This window comes from Theobroma umbraticum, unplaced genomic scaffold, assembly GCF_002168275.2.
Source record: "Theobroma umbraticum cultivar Fairchild unplaced genomic scaffold, ASM216827v3 scaffold_44.0, whole genome shotgun sequence".
NCBI lineage: Eukaryota > Viridiplantae > Streptophyta > Magnoliopsida > Malvales > Malvaceae > Theobroma > Theobroma umbraticum.
This window is the reverse complement of record NW_018397255.1, coordinates 9706076-9727545: the sequence shown is the minus strand read 5'-3', so window position 1 is coordinate 9727545 and position 21470 is coordinate 9706076. Positions and strand designations below refer to the sequence as shown.

At 34.3% G+C, this 21470-nt stretch overlaps 3 protein-coding genes across 4 annotated transcripts; 1 reads left to right on the top strand and 2 right to left on the bottom strand.

Annotated features, from left to right (window-relative positions):
• Window positions 1-3483: 3483 nt before the first annotated feature.
• ATZW10 (centromere/kinetochore protein, putative (ZW10)) lies at window positions 3484-11133 on the top strand. Its single transcript, XM_021445056.2, has 14 exons — window positions 3484-4243; window positions 4397-4534; window positions 4768-4941; window positions 5214-5375; window positions 6080-6313; window positions 6388-6534; window positions 7312-7404; window positions 8149-8244; window positions 8508-8636; window positions 9208-9285; window positions 9381-9539; window positions 9623-9773; window positions 9990-10072; window positions 10416-11133. Exons 1-14 carry the CDS (start codon window positions 3698-3700, stop codon window positions 10497-10499), a joined length of 2274 nt encoding a protein of 757 aa, XP_021300731.1. The 5' UTR covers window positions 3484-3697; the 3' UTR covers window positions 10500-11133.
• Window positions 11134-11157: 24 nt separating this feature from the next.
• On the bottom strand, window positions 11158-14944 carry LOC110429159 (uncharacterized). Of its 2 annotated transcripts, XM_021445057.1 has the most exons (3): window positions 14814-14944; window positions 12173-14515; window positions 11158-12013 (listed from the first exon to the last, which is right to left on the bottom strand). In XM_021445057.1, the coding sequence occupies exon 2, from the start codon at window positions 14454-14456 to the stop codon at window positions 12213-12215; it is 2244 nt and encodes a 747-aa protein (XP_021300732.1). In that variant the 5' UTR covers window positions 14457-14515; window positions 14814-14944; the 3' UTR covers window positions 11158-12013; window positions 12173-12212. The 2 variants fall into 2 exon arrangements, with proteins under 2 accessions (XP_021300732.1, XP_021300733.1); XM_021445058.2 differs by lacking the exon at window positions 11158-12013 and having other exon boundaries at window positions 12126-14515.
• Window positions 14910-20181, bottom strand: LOC110429160 (protein disulfide isomerase-like 2-3). The gene is made up of 9 exons (XM_021445059.2): window positions 19964-20181; window positions 19263-19421; window positions 18801-18914; window positions 17818-17975; window positions 16621-16720; window positions 16111-16287; window positions 15878-16023; window positions 15471-15617; window positions 14910-15387 (listed from the first exon to the last, which is right to left on the bottom strand). The coding sequence occupies exons 1-9, from the start codon at window positions 20090-20092 to the stop codon at window positions 15213-15215; spliced, it is 1305 nt and encodes a 434-aa protein (XP_021300734.1). The 5' UTR covers window positions 20093-20181; the 3' UTR covers window positions 14910-15212.
• Window positions 20182-21470: the final 1289 nt, after the last annotated feature.

Sequence of the window (21470 nt, the reverse complement as noted above, 5' to 3'; positions counted from 1 at the left end):
TGGAAGAAACAAATATCAATACAATATCAAGTAGTACAAAATTAATTAAAGGTTCCCAAAAGGTCAATATTTTACTATATGAAGGAACAAAGTTTATAAGAAAGATGCATTATTTTCTACTAAGTTTCAAAATTTTTTTTTTAGGTTTTAAAAATATTTGTTTAAATGGATATCATATTGAGATAACAAATGAAAGAAATATTTAATAACTTTATGTTACATCTATTATCTTGGGTAATAAGTATGTGTTGAAAAAATTACTCATTTTATTCTCTGAATTATACTACATAAAGTATTAGAATGATTGAAATTTATACTATAACAAATCAGAATTTTACTAATGATTTTAATGTTTAGTATAACTAGATGGGTTATCTCAGATCAATAGTGATGCAAAAAATTATTGAAAGTACATGTGGTTATCTATTGAAAAATTAGAAAGTTTTTCAATCAAATGAATGCTCGTGTTGTTTGCTCTCAAGATAAATTAATTATAAAACTATCACAAGCTAAAGTTGGGATTGAATCTCATATATTTTTGAAACATATTCAGTGTGATATATGTAGACCCATACGTCTACCATGTGGATTATTTACGTATTTTATAGTTTTAATCGATCCATCGATTGGATGGTCATATATATAATTATTATCAACTTGCAATTTGGCATTTGTAAGATTATTTGCCTAAATCATTTGTTTGTAAATACATTTTTTAGATTTTGCAATCAAGACAATTGATCTTGACAATGTTGATAAATTTACATCTCAAACTTTTAATGAATATTGCATATTAGTTCGAATAATTGTTTAAGAGCCTATTCCTTATATTCATACGCAAAACCCTTTAGCACTACAAAACACTGAGCCTGTCTCCTTACTGTATAGGTGCCATACTGGGTTTGTTGTGTGCTATATACCATACCTCTATAATACTTTTTGGATTTAGGCCTTTTGAGATAATCCTAGGATACCTCTAGGGGTCTAGTATAATTATTTATTAAATACTTCTAATTGATTGTAAAGCCATTACTTATGAAATCTGAATTTTCAATTTTTGCTTGGAGGTATGCCATTTTGAATGCAACAATACATGGGTCAATGAGTTATTATAAATTCTCTCTTATACAATTGGTTTATAATCAAGAATCAAATATTTTTCATCTAAGAATTTTTAAATGTGCGGTATATGTCTCAATTACTCCACCACAATGCACAAAAATGGATTTTCAAATGAGGTTATGAATATATATTGGATACAAATCTCCATCTATAATTAAATATCTAGAACTATTAATAGAAGAATCATTTATAGTAAGGTATGCTGATTGTCATTTTGATAAAATAAATTTTTCAACATAAAGTGGATAAAATAAGTAGCTAAAAAAATAAATTTCTTAGAATGCATTATCTTTCTTTAATTTTGATCATTGCACAAATCAATGAGAACTTGAAATTGAAAAGATAAGTCATTTGCAAAATATAGCAAATCAATTGCTAAATGTATTTACTGACCTAAAAAGAAAAATTAAATCTCATATACCAATTATAAATATTCCTATTAGAATTGATGCCCTTGTAGGACAAGGTACGCTAAAACTGTAGGAAACCAATTGGTTTCAAAAATAAAATTCTTAAAAAAAAAAAGAAATATATAAGATGATTAGAAAAAAGGAAACAGAAACTCTAGAAAAGATCCCCGACATAATTGATTAAATTTATTTAAAAAAATTAAATACTTGAAATCATTAAAAATGAAGAAATCTCAACAAATTATGTCATAAGAATGAAAGTTGGAACTGAAATGAAGTAAACGTCGATGATATTTTTGCATATAATGTAACACTCAATATTATGAAAAAAAATGAAAATCTTGAGCCTACATTTGTTGAATAATATAGATATAAAAATGATTGATCAATATAAAAAGACCCAATCAAGACAGAATTGAATTTACTTGTAAAACGTGAAATTTTTTAACTTGTAGTCCATATAACAAATGGTATAAAACTAGTGAAATTTAAATAAGTATTTGTATGAAGACATTGTAATGGAATTAATATATAATTCGATATCTCTGAGAAACAATGGACATGGGCTTATATTATTCAAATGCATTGATTATGCAGATGTAGAATATTTATTTGATCTATATAAGGCTCGATCCCTAATAGATTATTTATTCACATGTGAAGGCATGACTATTTCATAATATTCTGTAAAACAAACTATATTTGCTATTTCTTCTAACATTATAGAAATTTTGACAATTCTTGATGCAAGTTGTAAATGGGTCTAGTTAAAATTTGTAACTCAACATATTTGAGGAATAAGTGACTTGTCAATAAAAATAAAATTTTGACAACGTTATATGAAGATAATACTACTTGCATACTCCCAGGTAAAAGAAAGCTATATTAAAGGTGATAGGACAAAATATATTTCGTTAAAGTTCTTATTCACTCATGATCTCCAAGAAAAAGATAATATTAGTGTTCACCAAATTTGTTCAAGTGATAATCTAATAGATTTATTCATCAAAGCTTTTCTTATTGCAACATTTGAAAAGTTGATACAAAAAATTAGAATGTATTATTTTAAAGATCTCAATTAATTTAGTTATCAAAGAAGTAAAATATGCACTGCAATCTTTTCCTTTATTATGGTTCTTTTCCATTGAGTTTTTCTTGATAAGATTTTTAATGAAGTAGTACTTTAAAAGCATATTCTTGAAAAGAAGTATGTACTATTTTTCCTTCATTCGGATTTTTTTATGAGGTTTTTTCCTAGTAAAGTTTTAACGAGACAGTTTTTTAATACAAAGGACATATGTGTGAATGTTTATTGTGTTATAAGATAAGAAATTTAAATTAAGTCAAACTGTGTAACAAGCAGACATGATAAGTATAATCTAATTTAAACTCTTAGATTTGATTATGTGTAGCTAGATTTGGATATTCATTAAATTGGATTAAAATTATGATTTAAGGGAAATCAATAAGTTTTTTACTTCATTTATAAATACACATTTGAATACGATTTTTCTTACTTTATTAATATTTTTCTCTTATAATTGTTGTTTTAGTTTATATTTCATAACAATTTTGAAATAATTCAAAGAATTAGTATACTAAGATTGAGATAGAAGCCGAGAAAAATTCAATTAGGGCTTATTTTAGCAATAAGAAAAAGATTTTAAAATCTTGAGATGTCAAGTTAAAATCTTATCAAGTATGATTTTAATTTAATTTTATGTTAAATTTATTTAATTATATGTTAATTTATTTATTTTAATTTATTAATTTCTCACATAAGATATAATATTTAATTATAATTGTGATTTATAGTTGCATGCTAACTTCATAAAAAAAAAACAAAAAAAATAGCCAGGATAAATCTCAATGCATGATATAGAAAGAAGCATTAAAAAAGGGAAAAATACAGTTATTAGGCTTTAGGGAGAGAAGTGTAGCCCAAATTTTAATACTAAAACCAATCATTGAAAATCCCGAGCCTAAATTCTCTAAACCCAATAGAGAAAACCAAGCCGCACAGGCGTACTTAGCCCCTCCCGCCTTAAACCCCCACACTCTATTCCCCATCGTCAGCCAAAGGAAAAAACTTCCGTTCATCTCTTCCGAGACCACCCGTTAGAACCCTCTCCAGTTACCCTCTCACAACAGTCAGATCTTCTGGAATGGACCCACTCTTAGACCGAATCAATGTCCGCGATCTGGTCTCGGGCCACGACCTCTCCGACCCTTCGACACCACTGTCCGCACCGGATCTCCGCCTCCTCATCAACCGCCTCGAATCCCATTCGCTTCACTCAAATCAAAAGTCCATTCTTACCTGCTTCTCACCACAACGACTTGCCTCCCTCTTCTCCCTTTGCAACGACGCGGTTCTAAAAACCGACCAAATATCCAACAGCCTTTCCGATATTCTCTCGTTAATCTCCGACCGTCCGATCGATGTTGAGATCCGTGAGTTGGTTGATGAGATTGGAAGGAAAACAAAGGAGGCTAGGGAGAAGAGGGAATTACTAGGGTTGTTGAGGGTAATTGTGGGGATTTGCGAGAGATTAGAAGGCGCTAGGTCGGCGTTGAGAAATGGACGGCTCAGCTTCGTGGCTGAGGAAGTTAAGGAGTTGAACAAGGCTTTGAGGATTGGCGATGAAGAAGAAGGAGAGCCTATTGTGTATGGCTTATTGAGGAAACAGTGGGCGGATTTGTTTGATGAGGTAAGATTCTGTTTGGCTACTGAGAAACTAGAGAAACTGAGAGAGAGAAATAGTTGAATTTTGAGGTTTAATATTTTAATCTCTTTCTTTTTTTGGTATTATTCATTTTGCTGGTGATTTGTTTTTTTAGAGGAATTGGATTTGGGTTTGTAGATGCAAGAGTTGCTTGCCAAGTTCATGGAAAATGCAGTTCGGTTTGACCAGGAAGCTAGATCAATCCGGGTGAAGTATAGATTACGTGCTGATGAAATTGATGGGATTGAACTTCATACAGTTTTGGAAGCAATGGATGTAAGTTGTTATTAACTTATGTTCCTTTTGCTATAGAATAGACCGACTAAATCGAATATGCGCGACATGTTTTTTTTTTTTGTTTCCATGATGGATATATAATGAAGAAGCTAGATAGTTTTTAAAATTTTATGTCCTTATAGTTAAGTGTCTACAGTCTTTGGTGGTCATTTAATCCTGCTATGTTGTTCCTTAGATCTGAGTGATGATATGATATGATATGTTATTTTTAGGTTGCTGGAATTTTGGATTATAGTCTTGCTAAAGCAGCTGACTTGATAATCAAGCATGTCATGACTCCAGCTGTAAATTATGAATTGCCTGTATCATTTGTGGAAGATGTAGATCAAGGTTCAGAAGGAATCACAGAGGCAGTTTTGAAGATATTACCTTCTCAAGATCGTAAGGTAACTGCTCTCTACCAATAGTCTAAATTCTTGGTTGGTACTTGCCACACTAGGTTTAACTAATTTACAACAAAAGTCAGTAAACAAAGCAAGCTGAAATGTTGATTGGAATATTGAAATTTTGTTACTTCATGTTTTCTTCATGAATGGTGATTCTTTTAATGTGGATCATATTAGATGGTTAGAGTATTTACTAATCTGTAAGTGTGAACATTTTTGCTTGAAAGGAGTTCATGGGTTGTGGTGTGAGACATCTTCTCTGTAATTTTCAGATTGTAGATGTGGATGGTGATGCTATCTATGCAAGAGTTATTCAGGTTATCAGGTTTATTTTCAAACACATTTGCTTCGAAAATGGTTCATGGATTCATTCTTTGGGAAGGTTAACTTGGCCAAGGATATCAGATCTTATTATTTCCAACTTTCTCTCAAAGGTTTGTTTTTCTAACACTTGACTTTAATAATAATAGTAATAGTAATTATGATGTAGCTGAAAGGTTTAGGGCAATTAGAACTCAACAATTAGGGCTAGAATAGGGTTGATTGTGTTGCAACAATAGAAAGATAATTACTTCACTGCAGAATTCTGAATGCCTGTGAATAGTTGCAGGTAATTGATTTCTGTTATTCATATATCAAATAAGTTATTGTTTCTGTGAAATCTTTAGATTTATGCCTGTACTTTAGTATTAAGCAGGCATGCAGAGAATGTATGTCACTCTATATAAAAGTTGGAATGGTGCATGAAATTTTCTTTCAGAGTGTGGCTATTTACCTATTTTTCCTCCTTGTGCGTGAAAGTGAAAAAACCAAGGGAATAGATTTGGTTTTATTTATTTATTCCTTTATTGCATTTCGGAGAAGCTTTTTCTTTTAAAACGTAGATTTTAGTCTTTTCAGTACCAAATGTTATGTTTCTGCTGGTTCCCTTATTAATGACTTTAAATATTTTGGTGAATAGGAAATTAAAAGACATAATAAATGGCACTTAGTGCAGTGTCAGGAGGACCTATTTACTTGTCTTGTTCTGTTGGGATTCTAGTGGTTTGATATCATCATATTTTATTCTATAAAGGAGCATCTGGGTGTGTTTCCTTATTTACTTCCTAACAAATTCATATGTGGAATCTTGCTTTAGGTTGTTCCTGAAGATGCCTCAAAACTTGCTGACTTTCAGAAGATTATCAAATGTACGTCAGAATTTGAGATTGCTTTAAAGGAATTGATGTTCATATCAGCATCCGATAACAAGGATGACAGGTTGAGCAACTTCGCTGAAAATGTTGAGGTTCACTTTGCATTTAGGAAGAGAACTGAAATCTTGGGAAAAGCTAGAAATTTACTCCTGCAGTGTGATTTCTCTGTTCCTCAAGTGAGCTTCTAACAATTAAATGTATGGGCTTGTGGCTTTGATTTATTGCTTTAGATTAATGAAATTTTCTATAGGAGAATACTGCCAAAGGCCCTTTACTGAAGAATGATGGAAAGGTTATACATTCTTCCAAACATGTTGATTTGCTTTTCTCATCTGAGAGGTGTGTGGTATCAGAAGCAGCCTCCCAACTGATGGAGCTAGTGCATCAGGCACTTCAGGTGAACACATTAATGTATAGTATTTTGATTTTCACCTCATATTGTGATGAAGCGTGATCTATTTGTCTGCTCTTTGTATTTGAGATGCATTTTATTTTGGCCCTCAAGGCATTAAACAGCTTGAATTTGAGATTTATAGCACCCCCCCCCCCCATCTCACTCTCTCATGCTTATGGTCATTATTATGATTGAGTCATAAACCTTTATGATCATAAAAGATTGGACCAGATGCATCTGCAGAATGGTATTTAACTGTCAAGAGCAAGTATTGCCATAGTATGTTAGCTATTGTGCTAAATTTTGGGGGGAAGAAAGTTTAGAAGATGCCTGTTAAGAGAACCATGTTGGTTCATATTTTGAATTTTTGAAGTTCTCCATTTCATCGTGGAGCAGAAACCACTAAGTTTACTATTTTCTTCTTGCAATGCCATGGGCCAATTTTTTTTATATATACACATAAAATCAATTGTAATAACATGAATATGCAAAAACTTAGGTGGAAATATCTGGGAATTCATTGCAACTTGAAAGTCTTAATTCTCTTCATGTCCAGTGAGACCTGATATTCGTACAAATTAAAGATAATGGGAAAGCTTACTGTTACTGCTTCATAATTTAATGAAGTTTTCTAGGTAAGTGCCATCTCTAAAGTATGAATCTCATTTAAATTAACTGAAATTATCTTGCACTGTGCATCCCATGCATTATGAATTCTCTTGGCAAGACTTGTGCTTGTAAACACCAGCTCATGATTGTATGTATCACAACTTCTTGCAGGATGTTTGCTTGTCATCCACCAGGGTTGGTTTGGAATTCTATCATGCTGCCAGAGATGCTATACTTCTTTATGAAGCTGTTGTTCCAGTCAAGGTTTGTTTATTTGAGATGCTGCAGTTAGACTAAACTTAACCTTATACCTCACAATTCATCAAGACACACCTCATCATGATTTTTGTGGACACATGTATTCATATGCATGGCAGATTACGCTTGCCTGGATGTGCACACACCCATTTCTATGCCTATCTTCTTGTATGGGAATGTTTAACCCCGATCCCCTTTGTCTTAAGATGACTTGCCACGTTAAGCATTATGTTTTTTGAAGGGCAGAATAGAATTCATTTCACTATAAATTTTCAAAAGACTACCACATAAGGTAGTGAGATGCCATGTTAAGCATTATGAAGCATCATTATCTGTCAACTATATTTCTCCTAGCTTTATGTTTGTGCATCCTTGCTATTTCCATCATGTTGGGTTCCTGAAATCCCTCTCTCTCTCAATATTTGCTTTCAATGTTTCTTTGTTTTCTTCTAAAGTGGACAAGCTTCATACTTTTAAGCAAATAATGAAATTCTCAATCTTGAAGTAATCTATTAGTTTATGAGATGCCCGCTTTTCCCGGTGGTTGTGCTTCTAATTTTGACCTTAATTTCACAAATATTGTCTAGCTTCCAAACAAATGTTGTAAAGGTTCTTGTAGCATATTTGATCGCTCGCTATCCATCATATTTCTTTGCTTTGAGCTGTATGAGCCAGGTATATTGCATATATGCATTACTTGTTTTTGTGCATCACGACTGTGTTGGTAACCTTTATTTTTGGCTTGTGAAGCTAGAAAGGCAGCTTGACGGTATCAACCAGGTTGCTGCTCTCATGCACAATGATTGTCTGTATTTATCTCAAGAGATACTTGGGCTTGCATTTGAGGTATGTAGAGTGTAGACATAACCATAAGCTTTTTAAGAAAAAGGAAAATAAAATGAAATGCACACGTATACTATTTGGTTATATCTATGGATATTTTGAAATCTGCAACTAGACATAACTTTTTACTGTTTTGCTACTGTGAAAGAGATGCCGATTTGCTATTCTTCAGTGATTGTATTCGTTTAATCTGGAGTGCCTCTGCTCTTCCATGATTTTATTTTGTCTTTTTATGTTAACTAATGTATTTCAAACCTACATTTCAGTATCGCTCTTACTTTCCAGATTCGATAAAGGAACATGCTGTCTTTGCTGATATGGCTCCAAGATTTCATCTCATGGCTGAAGAAATCCTGCAGAGGCAAATCCAGCTTGTTATTTTTAATTTGAGAGAGGTGTGCCTATATATGTCATCTGGATTTGATATATGCCTGAAAATTTTGAAGGATAATTACTTAAAACCTATTGTAGTTTAGTCATGCTTAGAGTTCTACCATTACTAATTTAATTGTTTAGAATTCAAAAATAAAAGTTTCAGTTCAATTACGAGGTCACTGTTTTATCTAAATGTTGTTCAATGAAAATGTACATCATCACTTTCTTTTTGCTTCTCTTTTGACTTTGGCAAATTTAGATAGGTAGGTATATCATTCACCGGGCCAATGCTTGCAGCTCTTGCATACGACTTGCTTGCATCCTTTTTGGTGTCAAAATATGGAAATAACCACAATATAAAGCACTTGTTTAAAAATTTTCATCTCATCAAAACTAAATTCTCTTGCCTTTTTTGCTATGAACTAATTTAATTTCGCTTAATTTGGTTTGATTTGGAGGATCATTTTCTAAAAGAAGAATAGTGGTTGAATTATAACTCAGATAAATCTGTGGTGGTTTTCGTGTGACTATCTGAATTTTTACTATCTTTTGCCTTCATGAATAACTTTTTGCTATATTGCTATTTGTTAGGCTATTGATGGTGCTGATGGATTTCAAAATACCCATCAAATGCAACAATTTGAATCTGCAAAATTCAGCATAGATCAGGTAGTGTTGATGTATTTTACCAATATTCTCCTCGCCATCATTTTTCTCTGCCTTTTTCTTGCATCAGACAGTGAAACTGAATGGTTGATGATCAGGTTGTTTTTGTTCTTGAGAAAGTACATATTATATGGGAGCCGCTCTTACTGCCTTTAACTTATAAGAGAAGTATGTGCATGATTCTAGATTCTGTCTTCTCTAGAATCACAAAAGACATACTTTTGCTTGATGATTTGGCAGCGGAAGAAACATTACAGGTCTGATTGATCACTCTTTACTGTATTCTTCATAGCTTTTACATATTAAAGTGAGATATCTTATCCATCAACTTGTTGAACAGCTCCAAAGACTGATCCATTTGATGCTGGACAACCTTTCTTCTTTATTGAAGTCTCTGACTGCTACCAATTCAAAAGGGAAGTCGGAAGAAGACTCAAGATGTCCTATAGATGATCTTGTACCATCTTTGCGTAAAATTCGCAAACTAGCAGGCATGTTTTTTCAATATCCTTAACTCTTGACACTGGTAGTCTACTTGATTTCTTACCACATGATGGATGATCTTGGGTGCTACCTCAGTGGGTAGGACTTGGGTAAAAGTTAGGGTATTAGTGACTTCTTATTTTCCCAACATAAGAAAATTATATGATGCATAAATGTGACTTATCCTAATTATATTTCGTTTTATCTTTTTTGGGATTTTCCAGAATTGTTAGACATGCCTTTAAAATCCATCACATCTGAGTGGGAAAGTGCAGAACTTCTAAGATGTGGTTTTACAATAGTAGAGGTACGATTTAACTGAAATTTAGCATTTGATCTGTTGGTTTTAATGTGTTGCAATGCTTTTAGTTTTCATTTTGTACAATAATTATGGAAATATTTTTAAAGATTTGTTTATTATTGTGTTTTTATTTATTTATTTTGTGATGCAAATCATGAGACATGCACATTGGACATGGTATTCAGCAAAGTTTAACGATTATCTGATATCATGCCATCCTATTAATGGAACAAGGAATGGTGCATATGTTGAACAACAATGACATTGCTTGATACTCTCTTATGATACACTTGTCAGTTTAGATTTCCAGTTGAGTGTATTTATACCTTCTTCTTTTAACATTTTCCAGTTGAAAGATTTCATCAGAGCAATATTCACGGATTCACCATTGAGAAAAGAATGCCTGTGGAGGATAGAAAACGTCAGTTTGTAGAGGTCGGCGGTTTCCTTGGGACTTTTGTAACACTCTGCCCCTGCCCTGCTCAAAAAACCAAAGGAATACGGCCAATGAAGAGACAAAACAAAAGAAACCAAACAGTTGGCTTTTAGCTTACTTGTAGAGATGGATTTACAATGGAGGCAGCTGTCTGTCCCCACTAAAATGTTGTCGAATACTTGTTGATAGTATCGTGCGACAATGAGCACACACAACTCATCATATTCAGATGCTATAATATTGCTTCTTCAGCAGCAATTGTACTACTAAGTATCTCGTCACAAACTTCAAACGTATAACAATGACGCCAAATTTCCATCATTAAAGAAGATGGGGAGAAGTTAAAAGCAGGCTGGAGAATAAATACGAAGAAGAAGAAAAGTCAATCAGGAAAAAAAAAAAACACTAGAAAATGATGATGTCGTTAGAGGGAGAAGATCCCTACGAGTAGCAACAAGAACCCAGAGGAGAAAATGGTGAAAAGTATGAATACGTGATTTCAGTCATTGATAGTATAGAATATAACTTGTATGAATCAATTTGTGAATTTAACGAAGTTAACACCATCGGGAGGGCAATTTTTGTCCAAACAATAAATTTGCACCCATCACTTAGTTGGTGTCTTTGTTATTTATCTTTTGTTTTCTTTTCATTTTCATTTTTTATTCCTCTTTATTTAAAACAATAATGTAAAAACAAAACAAGCTATGACATACCAAATGGATCTTCAGAATCCATGTCAAGCAACAAAATTCTAAAGAATTAACTTGTTACCTTTATATAACAATGATGTATGTGCGTGTGATAAAATGATGCATTTCATTCAACTGACGATAACACAGTTCTCTTGCTTTTGTTTGCACAAAGGTAAGCCTGGCCCCGCTGCTATAGGGGAGGGGGGGTGTCGCTCAGGGACCATATGGGCGTAATTCTTGGCACCTACTCTGAAAACATTGGCACAGAGGAGAGGACTCTAACTTCGCTGAATTCTGTGCTGTCCCTGAAGGGATCAGATTGTTTCTCTCCTCCCCTTGGGCAACCTCTCATTCCCTGATAGCAGAGAGCGACTCTTCGAACGCCACTAACTGGGTCAACCACCGTAATAAAGTTCCGTGGAGGATGAAGAACATCTCGAATGCCATTGAGGTTTACCTACTCAGCAGTGTAGGGATCTCCTTCAACCACATCATACGAGGAGCCAATACCGTGGCAGACATATTGGCCTAGGCAGGGGTTATAAGAGCTTCAAACTTCAGATCCTACTTTCAGAACCATCAAACGGAGGGTGATCAAAATGCTCATTTTCAGTTAGTCTTTTTCTGAGTTTATTTCTCAGTCAATGTCGTTGCTTCACTGATGTCTTAAAATGCTACCATGCTACGTTTCACTGCACTTTATCATCTGCACATAGCAGGCCTATATCCTTTGGTAGCCTGCTTTTTTTGCATGGCAGGCATGATCCCTCTTTTGTAAGTCTCCTCTTACGAGGCCTTTTAGTAATAAAACTAAGCCTATAAAAAAAAAACAAAAAAAACTAAGCAATGGCTAGGATGAGTCATTACCATGAGTTTGGACCACTTGTAATGACAGTCTGCACAGAGGGTCACATACAGTGAAGACTAATTGTGTTTCCTCATATATGACATGCTAATAGAGTGAAGAAGAATTACCTTTAATTTCCGAAGAAATACTACATAGTGAAACTGTGCATCATAAATTATCAAGTGGATATGCAAAGTCATCAGATATGCGATCTAAGTTTTTTATCTGTGAGGTTAAAGCTTTCAATGTGCTGTAAATCTCTGCTGTCTCAGGCTGCATTGGCTTATTGGACTGAAAACAATGTAACTGATTTCTAACTTCAGTCCAGCTGCATCCTGGTTGCTTCTCTGTTTCATTCTCTTTCATCATTAACCTCATGTTTTCAACCTCATTCCATCTACCAGCCTCAGCTTGCATATTAGACAACAGCACAGAGCTTGAAGTTTTATGAGGTTCAAATTCCAAAAGCTTCTTAGCAGCAATCTTACCAAGCTCCAAATTCCCATGAATCTTGCAAGCCGACAGCAATGCACCCCATATTCCTGCATTTGCCTTGATCTTCAATCCCCTTACCACTTCAAATGCTTCGTATAACATCCCAGCACGGCCTAACATATCAACAATGCAAGCATAGTGTTCAACCAAAGGTTCTATAGAGTAAATATCAGTCATGCACTTAAACAATTTTAAACCCTTATCAACAAGGCCAATGTGACTACATCCCGACAAAACCCCAATGAAGGTGACATGATCAGGGAGCACTCCTTTTAACACCATCTGTTCATACAGTTGAACAGCCTCTTTTCCGTGACCATTTAAGGTGTAACCAGTAATCATAGAATTCCAAGAAATAACATCAACTTCATCAAGATCGTTGAATATGAGTTGAGCATAAAGGATTCTTCCACATTTAGCATACATGGTGATCAAGGCATTCCCTACAAATAAATTATTTACATAACCACTCTTCAAAACCATATTGTGCATCTGCTTTCCAACTTGCAACGCTGCGAGATTGGCACATGCACTTAGACCACATGCAAAAGTTGAATGATCAGGTATTGTTCCTTCATGTGTCATCAGTTTGAAACTATTCAATGCATCCATTGATAAGCCATTCTGCAAGAAACCTGTTATCAAAGAATTCCAAGAGACTACATTTCTTATCTTCATCTCCTCAAATATCTTAACTGCTTTGTCCATTTCTCCAATTTGAGCATAACCAATGATCATGGTGTTCCATGTTACCAAGTCCTTCTGTCCCATTTCCTTGAATAGACTGAGAGCCTTATCCATTCTTCCCATCTGTACATACCCTGCAATCATGGTGTTCCAGCAAATGATATCTCTGGCAGCAATATCATTAAAAACCAGACAAGCTTCACCCATTCTTTTATTCTTAATGTATCCAGAAAGCATTGCAGTTTGTGCCACAATACTCTTGTAAGGCATTTGATTGAGTAATATCCTTGCATTATCAAGCTGACCAACATGAACATAACCATCAATCATCATAGTCCATGAAACTGAATCCCTCTTAGGCATCTCCCTGAACAACCTAGCAGCCTCCTCAATTTGGCAATCCTTGATGTAAGCACCAATCATAGCATTCCAAGAAGCAATATTCTTACTTGGCATCTGATCAAACAATCTCCTTGCCTCCAATAATTTACCCCTTCGTCCAAACGCACATAACATCGTAACCCAAGACACAACATTTGGATTTGGAATCTTCTCAAAAAATTCCCAAGCAGAATCCAAATCACCAACTTCCGCAAACCCATCAACCATTAAATTCCAGGAAACAACATCTCGTATCTCCATTCCATCAAAAAACTCCCTCCCCAAATGCATTTCCCCATTCCGAGTATAACCCGATAACATCAAATTCCACGAAACAACATTCCTAGCCGGCATTTCATCAAACAATCTCTTAGCTTCAACAAACCTTCCTTTCTTACCATACCCTCCAATCATCACGTTCCAACAGGCCACATCACGCTTATGAGGCAATGAATCAAACAATTCTCTAGCCTTTTCAAGCTCCCCTTGACGTGTGAAACAAGTAATCATCAAAGTCCAAGAAAATCTGTCTCTTTTAGGCATTCTAACGAACAGTTGATAAGCTTCATCCACTTTGTCATGGTGTAAGTACCCAGCAATCATTGTGTTCCAAGAAACCAAGTTTTTTTGAGGCATTTTGTCGAAGAGTTGGCGTGCATCATCGATTTTTCCGTTTTTGCTGAAAGCAGAGATCATGGAATTGTACGTTACAGTGTTTCTGCGGGTCATTCCAGAGAAAATTTGGATGGCTTCCTCGATTTTGCCTGATTTTGCCAACTGGGTAATCTTGGTGTTTTGGTTGAAGACATGGTTGGCTTGCTCACCCATTACTTTCAAGTTTTGTTTCATCTTTTCATGCTTAAAAACTCAAATTTGGGGTCCGCAGCGTCTGGAATTAACTGTCAAACCTGGTTTCAACATTCAACCATTGAAATACCTTCATTGCCTTGTTGATTGAGGTCTATTAAAAACGAAATTGTCCAATGGAAAATATAAATAAAATTATAACTAAACTTCTTTCCCAAAATAGGGTAATTTTAAACGTTTCTATATGTTGACACTAAAATTTCCGAGTTATAACAATTGGGACTTAACATTAAGAGAATCATTAATATTTTTTTTAAGAGAGTTGAGATCTACAATTGAAATTTTTCATCCACGAAAATAAAGTGGCCTTATGACCGCGCTTAAACAAACACTCAATACCTGATCTTAAATTAGCCCAAGGCTCAAGCCGTCCTGAAACATCCCTGGTTCATGGAATGGAGAGAAATTACCTTCAATGTTCTACATGCAATAAAATTGTCAAACAAAACAAGGAGCCATTAACCAACCGCCCATTCCAACAATGACCAAGTTATCATCTTTATACAATTTCCCTCTTACCAAATAATGTTACCTGAGAAAGATATGGAAGGGTTTACATTAGACAACAACAGACTTGAGCATGTTCATCGCCAGAATTCCATTTCACTATATGGAAAACAAGTCCTCCTAAATATCGATTCAATTTGTGAAACCAAATCATGACACAACCACATTTCCCGTGACATCAAAATCTTCTTTAGCCTAAATTCTCCTCCTGACTCTTCTATCCCAATTTTATTACAACTCATCCTTGCTTGCTATATCTTCTCCCATGAGTTCTTCAAGGGAGAACTCATCTTCTTCAATGATTTCTCCATCTTTACCATCCCATGGTTCTGTCTTTGCAATGTCAGGGGTGCCCTCTAAAGGTAAATTTCCCTTGCCCCCACGTCCTGCTTCCTTGACGAACTCGCTGCAAAAACAAATTGCCTATTCAAGATTTTGTTCATTCACAAAGTCGGGGTTCATTACAAAGCTGGCAAAGAAAACACTTACATTATATGCTCGAGCCCAAATGCACTTTTGAGTGGAGCATATGCTCCTTTCTTCACGTTCAAGGCTACAAGAGCAGGATACCCATACCCACCAACACCTACATGCCTCTCAAGATCTGGCTGCTTACCAGCAGCAGCCCAAACATAGCTGCAGAACATGAAATTGTCATAATAAGTAAAAGAAAAAAAAATCTTTCCTACTCTTAAACCAAGGAGGTTCATGGCACCTAAGAATAAAGGAAAACAATTTCTTTCCAAATTCTCTCCTTTCTACCATCAAAGACACAAGGCACATGTGACCATGTGGGTACAAAAAACAAATGCAGAATGAGAGAGAATTTACTTCAAAAAAGAGATTAAAGGAATATAACAGGAGAAAAGCATCAATGTCTATTTCCATGTACTTGCCTGTAAGGACTCCTTTTAAATTTCTCTGCAACTGACAATAACATCTCCAGGTACTTGTTCCTTCCTTCTGCCTTGGAGTCTAAAATGTCGGGCAAGAAAGCAACAAAGCATATGGCAGCTGAGCCACATTTCTCCTCCATGACGTCCTATTTGAATAGATTGTACTTCTTAGAAAACAACTCAATAGTTCCGAAAGAAATGAACTCCTCAAGAAGCAAGAGTGTGAGACTTACCTGGCCAGCCAGCTCTGTCACTTCAACAGGTCCAACATTTGTTTCAAGCTGCTCTAGAGCAAATGATTCAATTGCAGAGGCAGTTCTAGCACCCTCATAAGGAATTGGGCTGTCTTTGTCAGCACCAAATGCTAAGATGGTAGGAAATCCTTGCACATTGAACCTGCTCATGAGAGACTGAAAAACCAGACTCCATTAAAACAACAATATCAAACAAATATATCCAAGACTTCTAATAAAGGGAAAAAAGAAAAAATCCTTTTTCTGTTCTGAAATTGTTTCACTAGTAGAATGGTGGTGTCCAAAAAGAGAAGTTTTTATTTAGTTTTAACAAGCAAATCACAAAGTGTGTGACAACATTTCAGAAGACAGATGGTATGACCTTGCAATATTAAGTTTAAACCACACAGACAACTAAGGGAAAAAAAAAAAAACTCAACTGCAAAAATTTCTAATTTTAAAGTTGTGCATCAGTTCACAGTTCTTCCAAGTAAATAACATAACCAGTACCTTCTCAGAATCGCAGTCAACATGACCGAGCTTCACCTTCCCCTTCAAGTTATTAGCAGCCTTCTTCCACTCAGGAGCTAGTTTTTTGCAGTGTCCACACCTTTAAGCAAGAATTTTTAAGGTATTAATCACCACAATCAAAAGACAAGAACTAGAAACTTAAAGAACTATGTTAGCAAACTTAGAATAGGTTACATGCAAAATTTTATGAAAAAATATAATAACCAATTGCATAAACTATATGTATGGAGATTGATTTAATCCTGTCAATTTTATATGATATCCAGTGCATGATTACATATTTTTATATACCAAAATACAAATTAATGCATTGATTAGTATGACTTAGAGATATGTAGAGAATTTAAGAAGCTTATAAAGTGTTTTTGTCAATTTGTCTTTAGTAAGCTCAAAAGCATATGTTGTCGAGTACATTTGGAAAAGAAATAACACACCTTTCATACTTCCAAATTGAAGGTTGTAATATTATATTGCTGATGAATGATTATAAAATATATAGTTATTTCCCATTTATTCTTTGAATACTTATTTTGCAGCTGCCAACACACACCGCCGTCTAGACACACTACGGGAACTAGTGGGCGGGAAGGTGCCGGCGACGTTGTCCGCATACCCCGCCCCCCCAACCCCACTCCCCTTTTCTCTTAAAAAAAATTAGAACAGAAATTTTCTACCTCCATTTCTTTATTTAATTTGTCCTTGAACAGGAAGGATTGTAATTCAACAGAGATTTTATATTAAAACAGCCAATAAAAACTTTTATGAAAATTTGAAGATTTGATTTACTTTTATTCATATTAAGTTCCTACGCATCTATACCTAAGCATCATCCACTATCACTCCACTTTCAGGTTGCTCAGATTCCTGAGAAAACCTTGGTTCTGTTAAAAAATTTTACTGTTCTAACGGTTAAACAACTGTCCTAGCTTATGCAGAGATAGAGCTAAACTTAAAACTCGTTAATTCTGTGCCAATAAGTCTTTTCTTTTCACAGATTTTATTTTTATAAGGGAGAGAAGCATATAGTGCCTTAACGACAAACACAGAATTAAAGTATATTTTACATCACAAGAAACATAAACAATATTTTCATACTTGCATATATGCGTATCTGAAGTGATACTAGTGAAGTGTTATTTCTTGATGAGTGTTAGATTAATAATTAAATATGCTTACCAAGGAGCAAAAAACTCCACAATCCAAAGTTCTTTACTTTTGAGCACCAATTCATCAAAATTGCGGGAATTCAGTTCAACAGATGCACTAGGTTCAGATTTCTCACTAGATCCTCCAGAAGCTTTCCCAGCTAAACGGTCTTTCAAAAGTGCCTTTACCTATATAATTCGTAATAGTTCAACTCAAGTCTTAGCAAGAATCTTTAATATAAAAGTAATGCAGGTGAACTTCACTTTTAAGATTTTAATAATGAGTATCAATTATTTAATCCATCACAGAGAGAAAAATTATAAATGATAGAGAAAATGGGGCCATGAGAGACATTTTTGGGCATTTATCAGCTCCTTGTCCATGTTTGGCCCAACTTATATTATAAAACTAACTTTTGCCAATGTAACCATAGTCTAATGAAATTAATAGCCAAGAGAAATTCTACTATACAACTGGCACTGGCACTGGCACTGGCACTGGCACTGGCACATGAACTAAGTTGATTGGTATCAGATTCACACTGTAGCATGTGGGAATGTGTCTGAGTAGGGTATTGTCAATTTTCCGTATATTTTTCCATGTAGTTATTGTGATACTCAAGTCAAATTATAGTGCCCAATATGTGTCCAATGCTAGATGCAGATGGCAAAACAAAGAGCAGCAGTCGCATAGCACGACATTCAATTATTATTGACCTTTTCCAAGGCTACAATATTTCCACTCAGCAATATATTGTCAGTAATTCTTGTCTTAAAGTGAAACTATAAAATAACTCATATCACTCTCACCACAAGAAAACTATAAAATAACTCATATCACTCTCACCACAAGATTCATTCCCATCTTATTTAACAGATGATGGCTGACAAGGAACAGAACCAACCATCTTAAAATAGTAACAGATCCAAATAATTGATAAATAGTACAAACACAATTAAGTTCTAATCCAATAAAATTGTGATTTTTCAATCAATCAACATACTGTAACAAACCTGTTGGAGGGCGAATTCTGCAATAGGCTTGACGTCCCTAGCTCCCTGATAATCTACTGGAGGCTTTCCAGGGGCAAAAACCTTTATGGTAGGAAATCCTCTAATCCCATATTCCTATATGGCAATCAGAACAAAGTTTCTATAAGCAAAAAAAATTAACAGAGACAAAAGAATTTCCAATCAGATACTAGATATTATGTGAAAATGACGATGCCATACCATAAAGCCTAGAATTTCATATCAATTATATATATTTACAATTTTCAGCAAGTTGAAACAATTTTCTAAAAAAAAACCAAATAAAGAGGAAGCAACTGCAAAAAGAAGTTTATACAGCACAAGGGAATCTATGCAAACTATTACTGCTTATTGAACAACAAACAGCAGACAAAGAAAGTAGAACCAAAATTACATTTCATATTTAACGAAAAAGTTTGTGTGATAGCTTTGAACTCCCCAAACCTGAGCAAGGGACTTGTGGGCATCAGCATCAAGGGCTGCCACAGTAGCAACTCCTTTCAAGACATTGGCTGCCTTCTCCCATGTAGGTGTTAAAGCTTGACAATGACCACACCAAGGCGCAAAGAACTCAACCAGAACAACTCCATTCGAGTTTAAAACCTGCCAGAATTCAAAGATCTCAATCAACAACCTAATATTTTCAAAAAGCTTGCCTCTTACGCATCTTGAAACACTGAAGCAGTAAGCAAAAGTCAAATCCAAGGAAAAGGTGTTTCAGGCAATGAAAATGCTATGCACCGTTTGTTTCCCAATATGAACTTAGGCTATTGACTACCGTAAAGTGAAGTCAGTCCTCAAAAATTTAAACAAAAATGAAGAAAGTACAAAACTTCAATATCAAATGGAATTAACATTCATTGAATCATTACTCTAAGCTTGAGAAATGGCCTCATTCTTAATTTACTTCGAAAAATAAATACAATTTAAAACGAATAAAATAAAAGCATTTGGTAATAAACTTCTAATCAAGTGAGAAAATTCTAAAGAATCAACACATTTCTTAATAATATTAAATTTCTTCAGTCTTGTGATCCAACAAAATGATGCATTTCAATCAACTGAACTGAAATTAAGGTCCTCCTATTTTTCTGTTCGATTCTTTTCTTCGGATTGCTAATAATGGCGAAGGATATAGGGTTTACCTTGGACTTGAAGTTGGAGGGAGTGAGCTGAACCACTGGCGATGACGGTCCGTAAAGAGCGTAAGAGATGCTGAAGAATGTAACGAAAAATGATAAAGCTAATAGCGATGGTGATCGTGATCTAAGCATTTTTGTTTTTATTTTCCGTCACTTTCTCGAGAATTCGTGTATTTGCTCTCTCGCCCAGATTGAATCTCTCTCGGAGCAGAATCCTCTCGAGACAGTAAATAGAAAAACCCTTCAGCTCGTCTCAGAGGAAGCAACGTGTGCTTGCCAATGAGATTCCTCCAAGTCAGCTCGCCACGTTTGTATACAAGGGAAATGTCTTGTTTGTCCGATTGGGATGTGGAAAATGGTATTACCGTGCTATCAACGTCTAATAGGGACACGTGTACACTACTTCCACATTTCCTTTTTTTTATGCCTATTTTTTCTTGTAACTACTAAATTACTAGTATCAAATAGCAAGCTGTTTTAAATTCGGCACTTTTGGTTGAATCATGTTACTAATACTTATTGAGCTTTTTTTACTATTTATTTTTCTTTCTCATATTTTAAGAATACTAGTATTTATGAGTTATAGACAAAATCCTACTTAATTAAAAATAAGTCAAAATTTTCAAACTCGATGGTTTTATGTAGAAATTGTAAAATAAATAAAATATTTTTAATAGTACAAAATTCGTGATACCTCAATTAATGACTTTTTTATCTTTTTTTAAAAAATAAATAATAAAATAATAACTAAATAGCATTTAAATTTACAAATACTTCTATATAGGTACTGAGTCAAGAGTTAAAAGTCATTGAGCTTAGCCTATTTGATAAAATTGATGTAGGGGATTCTTTTGGTAAAATGAGAGATAATATTGCAATAAATGAAGTGAGATGTGTTAGAGGCTATAAAAAGTAAGATTAAAGTCGCATTTGAAATGTTAAATGCTTATAGAAAAAGTTAACAGATACAAATGAAGGAAAAAAATAGATAAGTATAGTGGCGAAGCATCTAGAGAATAAAGTGGAAAGAATTTAGTAGAAGAGAGAGAGTTTTAGGAAGAGCTTAAAGAGAGCTTGAGAGAGAAAGTATTTTAAAGTGTCAATTGATTGAATTTCTAATGTATTATGAATTGCCAAGCTCTTATGTATATGCACCAAATAAAAATGGTTTTTAAGAAGGATGAGTTACAAAGTGCTTATTGGACATCATGAAAAGAGCACGTTTAATAAGAACGTGTTCTTCAAGAGGAGAAAAAATCCATTATGTAAAAATATGTTTATATAGGAGATAACACATTAGCCCACTATATATATATATATATATATATATATATATATATAGTGGACGAATGTTTTAACATAGTAAAGCTTAGTGACACTTAATAGAACAAAGGAAAGCACTTGTATTTTAAAAAACCTTTTAACTACTTTCACATCTAAAGATATCAAGTTAAACATGGTGAAATTAACTTTTAAACCTGTCACTTTTTTTAAATTATCTTCACTACTT

Excerpts from the sequence above, each read along its gene's own strand:
- LOC110429160 (XM_021445059.2), bottom strand. The coding sequence starts at position 20,092 with ATGCTTAGATCACGATCACCATCGCTATTAGCTTTATCATTTTTCGTT. Across the intron at positions 19,422-19,963 it reads CCTCCAACTTCAAGTCCAAG|GTTTTAAACTCGAATGGAGT; the intron begins GTAAACCCTATA and ends GAATTCTGGCAG. Across the intron at positions 18,915-19,262 it reads CCCACAAGTCCCTTGCTCAG|GAATATGGGATTAGAGGATT; the intron begins GTTTGGGGAGTT and ends ATTGCCATATAG.
- ATZW10 (XM_021445056.2), top strand. The coding sequence starts at position 3,698 with ATGGACCCACTCTTAGACCGAATCAATGTCCGCGATCTGGTCTCGGGC. Across the intron at positions 4,244-4,396 it reads GGGCGGATTTGTTTGATGAG|ATGCAAGAGTTGCTTGCCAA; the intron begins GTAAGATTCTGT and ends TTGGGTTTGTAG. Across the intron at positions 6,314-6,387 it reads GTGATTTCTCTGTTCCTCAA|GAGAATACTGCCAAAGGCCC; the intron begins GTGAGCTTCTAA and ends AATTTTCTATAG.
- LOC110429159 (XM_021445057.1), bottom strand. The coding sequence starts at position 14,456 with ATGAAACAAAACTTGAAAGTAATGGGTGAGCAAGCCAACCATGTCTTC.